The 7,679-nt window shown below is 32.7% G+C and overlaps 1 protein-coding gene across 1 annotated transcript; it reads right to left on the minus strand.

Moving 5' to 3' along the window:
- Window positions 1–880: 880 nt before the first annotated feature.
- LOC143567892 (uncharacterized) lies at window positions 881–3,886 on the minus strand. The gene is made up of 4 exons (XM_077054173.1): window positions 3,739–3,886; window positions 3,611–3,664; window positions 1,998–2,049; window positions 881–1,275 (listed from the first exon to the last, which is right to left on the minus strand). Exons 1-4 carry the CDS (start codon window positions 3,813–3,815, stop codon window positions 1,099–1,101), a joined length of 360 nt encoding a protein of 119 aa, XP_076910288.1. The 5' UTR covers window positions 3,816–3,886; the 3' UTR covers window positions 881–1,098.
- Between the last annotated feature and the right edge of the window lie 3,793 nt (window positions 3,887–7,679).

Here is a 7,679-nt window from a genome sequence, read left to right on the forward strand (position 1 = left end):
TTTGGTTTGTGACTGTTCGTAACTAATTAAAAAGTACTCTGCTTAATCATGTAACAAGAAGATAAAAACATTCGATATTTTGATTGTAGTCAAGAATTATCATAGATATGCTTTCAAAATCATATAATAAAATTGGGAGGATATTCCAATAAATATTGAGAGAATATACTATCTAAATTTCCTCAACCACTTATATTCTGAAATTATTATTAAAAATTGAAATTAAATAAAAATACTTCAATAAAATGTAAATTTTATACTATTGAATAAAATACAATTTTGTCTTTTAAAATATACGGATCGAGTCTTTTATAAGTTTATTTTCATCTTCTGTCATTTAAATGACAAAGCGTCTCGTTTTCGTGGCCATACAAAGAACTAGTTAAGTCCTAGCATTTAATGGGCAAATAGGTAATTTCAAATGTTAACATTAAAAAATATACATTTTACTTGAGACGATTTAATAAACACAATATTCCTTTGGGTGCAAACAAATCACGCGTTCATGAGGTACTCAAGACCCTCTTATTACAATCTTGAATCAAAACTAGCTTAAACAAGCGTGAACTTTGTTTACCAAGCTCAAGTTGGCTCCCATGAGTATATGAGCCTATTAGTGATATAATCATTATTTTATATATATAAAATAACTTTAAATATAACTAAATAATATATATAAATAAACTAAGAATAATAAGCGAGTTAAGCCCGAATTTGAAAAACCATTAACTAGCTGAGCTTGAGCTCGGCTCGTTTACACTCCTAGATATTACCACATTAACAAAACATTCTCTTTGACGAGTCGAAACACATTATTGCCACGCTCAACATGACTCGTTAAAGATAATGTTTTGTATAACTAACACCAACTCGCTTCGAGTTGAGACAAAAGCATCTGTGCATCTTACAATCTTACATGCCAACATGTTATTTTTATCGACTAGATAACTGACTAACCACTCGTCCAAGCACACAGTAAACAGATTTTTTGGCTGCATAATATACCAGGCTCAAGTGCAAATCATGCTAAAAAAACGTATTCATACATTCCCGTATTCTTAGACAAATATGATCCTAGACGAGCAATGTAATAACTATTCATGGCCTTTGGAATGAAATCTGATTGACCTTGAAAACATTCGACTGCGTAGTCTTCATAGAAAACATCACTTTGTGAAGCTGACTGTTGAGATCATTAACTTTTTGTAGCGATTGAGATGAAAACTGATCTGGTTTCTCAAAAACTTCAATGGTCCGGCTTGCTGCAACGTTCACCTGTTTGTAAAACAAAATCATCATTTCAAGGTTGTTTTATTTGAATTGTAAAAAGTATGCAGTACGGAAGTAAGTAGAGTATAGGGTCATCGTTGTAAACAAGATATGCATTAATTCAAGAAAACCAAATGCCTTAATGCGCTCTGTTAAGCTCAAACTTAGGTGTGCATACACGCCGAGCCGCTCAAGATCGGATCGATAAAAAGCTCAAAACAAGCCGAGCCTGATTGAGCTTGAGTCGAGCCCAAGCCTCAAGTAAAGCTCGTTTAGTTATCGAGCCCTGTATGGGAAGATCGTTTAACTCTTTTGGACTTCTATGCATCATTTCACACTGCACGGCCGAGCTCAAGCTGAGCTTTGGCTCATTTAAGGTGCAACACGAGCACGGGCCAAGCTTAGGTTCGTTTAAGGTTTTCCTCAAAATATCTAAAAATAAAAAAAAAATGTATCAAATTAATTAATAAGTAAAAAACGAGCTGAGCTTGAGCTTGGAAAAACGACTCATGAGCCGAGCTCGGCTCAATCTTGGAAAAACGACTCACGAGCCAAGCTTGAGCTTTCATAAGTTAAAACAAACCAAGCTCGCTCGATTAGGCTAGTTTACACCCCTATTCAAACTGTAATTAAGAAGCTAAGCTAAAACTACGAGTTATTTGAGTTCATCATAGAAAAAGCAAGAAGTATACTTGAGCTAAACTATATCTAAATAAAGAGAAACATACCGCTTCAGAAACCATTGTAAACAAAGCTTTCCCAAGAGGCACAATGCAAAACCTTCAACAAATAGAAAAGATACTAATTACTTTCTTTCACTTTACCAACACTTCCAAAATATAAAAGACCATGTTTGAATCAAATATAAATTAAATTAACGTGCTAACTGTGAGAAACAAGTAGTGTAATTATATATACAGCATAGTGTAATTATAGTTTAGTGTAATTACATCATAGTGATACTATATATAATACACCAAACAAGGGTAAATTAAGACACTCATTTTTAAGTAATTTACAACACTTAAAGCATGAGGTATATATGTTATTAAGGGTAAATTTGTCTTTTAAACACAATCCATCCAACTTACAAGTTTGGTCCCTCATCTTTAACCATATTAGGTTTTTAATTTAAGTTGTAAACTAACTTCCCACCCATGATTTTTAAACGACTATAGTCTTTTCAAACGTTAATATTTTTATAAAAAAATTACACCATAAAAACGAGCATTTTATTCTCTTTAATTTGGATATGATATTGTTATAATTTTTTTCATTTTAAATAAATTAATATGTTACGTATGGGTGTTCCGTGTCGGTTTTGATGGTTTTTAAGTTAAACTTGTGAGTCCAACCGTTAATACTGATTTTTTTGTCGTCCAAAACCAAGCTCAACCATTGAAAGTTGAAACCGAACCGTTACTAACAGCCTGATTCCAGACTAGTTTCACAGTTTAAACTTTAATAATAATTTAAACTTTAATAATAAATTTAGTTTAAAATAAGTATTAATTTAAATGTATCATCAATTTTAACTAAACACCAACATAATATGATACTTGAGAGGATCATAAATAAAAAATGATAATTTTAGCCACATAAATGGTAAATATTAACGGAAGATCTAGGACGTGAAATAATAACAAAGATCACAAAATGAATCATACTGCAATTAGGTTAATTTGAAGTTGTGTAGCCAAGTTATTTGTAATAAAAAGATTATCTTCAATTAAATTTTAACTATATTTAATATATATTACAAAACATATCTAATAATTAATAATAAACATTAAAATGCATTCAACATTTATAGTCTGGTCTGGTTTCATATGCTCGGTTGCCAGTATAAACCGCGAACCAACCGTTCACTACGTTTTGGAAATTTTGAAACCGACCAACAAACCGAAAGTAAAAAAACAAAAAGAAAAAAGAAGTCAAACCAATGATTGGTTTAAATGATTTCAAGGTTTTAACCGAACCATAAACACTTATATTTGTTACGTGATTAACAGGTTCAAACACCCGGTACATTGCGCGGGCACCCGTCTAGTAGTGATATAATTACATAATTACACTACTTGATTCGCACAGTTAGCATGTTAATTTAATTTGTACGTTAACTTTCCCCTAAAGACCAAAACCAAATTAAAAAAGAAGAAAAAACTTAATCTTGTTTATGAGTCATAATATTGTATAATTTAAGAGTCAAAATTGATATGAATCTCCACCTCCAAAACCACTATACAATCAAACCCAGTTGTAAATCTCTAAATTGGTTGAATTGAATTGGTCAAAATGTGGGCTTTAGTTCCAGAGAATTAACAAGAAAGAAAGAAATTACATTCCACGGCCATAGGCTAAGGCAACTTCGGAAGGTTCTCTCCAATCATCATATCTGCAATAAAATTACAAGATTTGTCATATATAATTGAAACATCAAGAAGAAAGTAATATAGAAGACAGACATACACATAGCCATAGCGTCTGTCAAACAAAAAGCGTTTCGATGGTTTTTTGGAGACTTTAGACCTCGACTGGATTTCCATGGTTCTAAAACAGTAATCAATCGGGATATGGAAATTTTTGAGGGATGAAGGTTTGGGTTTATTTTCCAACGAAACCTAAAATGGACATAGCAAATTTTCTTTTTTTTTTAAAAAAAAAATTCTCAAAAATATTCAGTTTGAGGAGAGAGAGAGTCCACAAGTTTAAAAAATTCTAATAATAATCCACCAAAATTAATTTTGTCGTTTTCGTCGATGATTTTTGTCCACCAATAAAAATGTAACACGTGTAAAGATGTTGATCCCCACCTGTGATATTTTAAAAGAAATCCGTCTGACCTGTGAGTTTTTGAAAAAAGTTGAATCCGCCTCATTTCATCATTGATTAACCACCATTGCAACTTGCCGGAATCACTACCTTTTGTGTTTGTTTGTTTAGGGTTCTTGAAGTGAAACCAGGTGGGAAAGTACATTTGGTTAGTTTGATGATAAATGGGTTCCTGATTCTGATGTCATTGTTGGTCTGATTGAAGACAAGTTTCCAGAACCTTCTCTTTGTTACTCCACCTGAACTAGCTTCTGTGTATGTCATCTATTTTGAAGAAGACGGTGGAGGCGGTGGGGGTGGTGTTGAATCAACTCCGTCGTCTTCTTTGGTTTCCGGCAAGTGGCGGCGACGGTGGTGGTAGTGAATCAACTCCATCGTGTTTTCTGGTTTCCGGCAAGTGGTGGTGGTGATGAATCAACTCCATAGTCTTCCAAACATCAACTCTATCGTCTTCTCCGGTTTCCAGCAAGTGGCGATGGTGGTGAACCAATTGGAATGAGGTGGACTCAACGTTTTTCAAAAAAATCACGGATGAGACTGTTTTTCAAACGGATTTCCTTTGAAATCTCACGGGTCAAACGGATTTCCTTTGAAATCTCACGGGTGGGGGTCAGCATCTTTACACGTGTCACAATTTTATTGGTGGACAAAAACCATTGGCGAGAAACCAAATGTCACAACGAGGATGGATTTTGGTGGATTATTATTGGAATTTTTGAAACTTATGGCTTATTTTGAGACACTCTCTCCTAAAATTGACTATTTTGAATTTTTCCCATTTTTTATATTTATATTTCTTTTTTCTTAAAATACTTAGATTGTATTTTTTTTCTATTGTCGGTTTATCTTGGTATCAAAGCTAAATTAGCCTAGAGCATGAGGCAATACGTAATGGGGCCGAAAAGTGGTGGTTTTGGGCGATTTTGGGCGCCAATCCCTAAAATCGTCGGGGGAGTGAGGGGGGGCATACCTTTGTCGCCTATGTGTGTTTGAAAATAATAATAAAAAAATTTTAAAGGGGGGCGACAAATGGCTTGAACACCACTATACCCCTAAAATAAAAATCGCCCCTCTGCTGACTTGATGCCATGTGTCGAAAATTTCTCTTATTTTCACTACAAATAAAAGTTCATTTAGTGGCACACGTTTTTAATGACATTTAGTTTTTATGCCATTAATTTAAGTTTTTAATGGCATTTTTGTATGCCATCTTTTCTTATAACACATTTTTAGTGACACTTAGTTTTTGTGCCACTAATTTATAATTTTAGTGGCACTTTCTGTATGCCACTAAAAATCTAGTGTCACGCGTTTTTAACGGCATTTAGCTCTTATGTCACTAATTTAGGTTTTTAATAACAATTTTCGTATGCCATCATTGCTTATAACACATTTTAGTGGCATCTATTTTCAATGTCACTAATTTATAATTTTGGTGGCACTTTGCGTATGCCACTAAAAGTCTAGTGTCACAGCCACTAATTTAGGTTTTTATGACACTTTGTGTATGTCATCTTTGTTTATAACACATTTTTAGTGACATCTAGTTTTAATGCCACCAATTTATGATTTTTGTGACACTTTGCGTATGCCACTAAAAATCTAGTGTCACACGTTTTAATGTTATTTAGCTCTTGTGTCACTAATTTAAGTTTTTAATAAAATTTTGTGTATGCCATTTTTAATGGCAGTTAGTGGCACAAATGTCACCTAACTGAAATACTCAAAGAAAGAGATTACTCTACAATAATCATTGTCCAATTGTATTATGGTGGTGAGATGAATTAAAAGTCTAAACGTGATAGGCCTAATATAACCAAAAGAATATTATTAAGTTCAAAGTCCAAATACTCAAATAAAGGGATTCGGTGGACTTTAAAAATTGACTAAATAACGAATATGTTTAAAACTTCTTTAGTTATTTTTAAACCAATAACTATATTTCTATTAAATCTATTAATTATATTATAACTATAATCTATAAAATCAATTATAACTATAACTCGCTATAGATGATGCTAGATTAACACACCCCTATCTACCGCTACCAGTCAAGCAAATATGTTGTCAGGTAGTTAAATTCAATCCACAACAGCCACCAGTCATTACCCAATACTCATCTCTCGAGCCTGTACAGTTAGGGTTCCAAATGTTCGAGAACCAAATCGGTAAGCAAATCCATTCTGAATGTTAGATTTCGTTTCAAATTTCTAAACCTCATCAGGTAATTGCTCATCAGATTCACTTACCTCGGGTTCTGAATGTTCAATTTCGTTTATTTTCTTGATGTGTGCAATTTAAATTATATTTAAGTGTAATAGAGATTTGTGTATGATTGAGTTGTTAGGTTATTTGTTCAGAATTGAAGTCAGTTAGGTTAACTGTTATCAGGTTTAACTGTAACAGAGATTTGTGTATGATTGAGCTGTTAGGTTATCGTTTATAGAGATTTGTATATGATTGAGATGTTAGGTTATCGTTTATAGTGATTTGTTTATGATTGAGCTGTTAGGTTGTCGTTTATAGTGATTTGTTTATGATTGAGCTGTAATGAATCAATTAAGTAAGAGATATGGTCAAACACGGTGTTTAATAATTAATATGCTAGTAATGATATTTATATGTAGTAACTCATTAAGAGGTATGCGCTAATATATATAGTTTTTATTTATAGTCCAAATTTTTTATTAATCCGAAAGGCACACGCATATGATTCAAGCCGGTCTGTTGATCAAATTGTGGCACAACAAACTAAGAATGACAATAGACCGGATCCATCTGAATTTTAAAAACTTGTTACTTGTTGGTTCACTCCATAATTTCAAGTAACAATGATCTATAACTTTGATGTCTTATACAATATATATAGTTATGGAGCTATATTAAAGAATCCTAATCATGTATTAATTTACTATTTACCATAGAGTACATGTTATGCTAAAAGATCGAGTCGCTCAAAGATGAAGGAGCCTCATGTTACTAGTACAAAGTCATTTGCTAGACTTTCTCATGAAGAGGTATTATTTTAGCTATTTTGAATTAAATTATTGTCTTCTTTTTGTTTCTTGTCCCTTGCTAAACATCAAACATTACAGGCTATAAAGAATAAGATAAAAACTAAATAAACGGTACTGATTTAATTTCATTTTATAAATAAGTAAAATGCTACCTCCCTCTGTCAAAAAAACAAATACTGGAAAACCTTTTCCACTTCATATATGTTGCTGATTTGAGGGGTTTAATAAAAATGCCTGCAACTTGATAATTGTTACATAATTAAATGATTTGAGGAGTTGATCAGCTCTTAAAGAGTCCATGCTATACAATAAGTAACCATACTATACAATAAGTAACCTATGAATGTATTGCCTTTTAACTAAATATTCTAAATGATTGTAAATATTTTCACATTTTGTTTGCTTACATAGGGAGAGTATGGCTGCAGAGATTGTCCTGTTTGAGACAATGTTGTCGTGAGTTCTTTTCATTGGTTGAACCCGTGTCGGATGAAGACGATAAAGAACACCACCAGCTATACTGTTCTATAAAGTCGGTAAGCACGTTGAGTGCTCATCACT

Source organism: Bidens hawaiensis, unplaced genomic scaffold (genome assembly GCF_021521415.1).
Source record: "Bidens hawaiensis isolate Kalapana, Puna unplaced genomic scaffold, B.hawaiensis_p1.1 tig00023694_1, whole genome shotgun sequence".
In the NCBI taxonomy this organism is placed as follows: domain Eukaryota; kingdom Viridiplantae; phylum Streptophyta; class Magnoliopsida; order Asterales; family Asteraceae; genus Bidens; species Bidens hawaiensis.

Bases quoted from the DNA above. Each gene is read 5' to 3' on its own strand.
- LOC143567892 (XM_077054173.1), bottom strand. From the start codon at position 3,815: ATGGAAATCCAGTCGAGGTCTAAAGTCTCCAAAAAACCATCGAAACGC. The intron at 2,050-3,610 runs GTAATTTCTTTC...TATTTGTTGAAG, and splicing joins TTAGCCTATGGCCGTGGAAT to GTTTTGCATTGTGCCTCTTG. The intron at 1,276-1,997 runs GTATGTTTCTCT...TTTTACAAACAG, and splicing joins TTACAATGGTTTCTGAAGCG to GTGAACGTTGCAGCAAGCCG.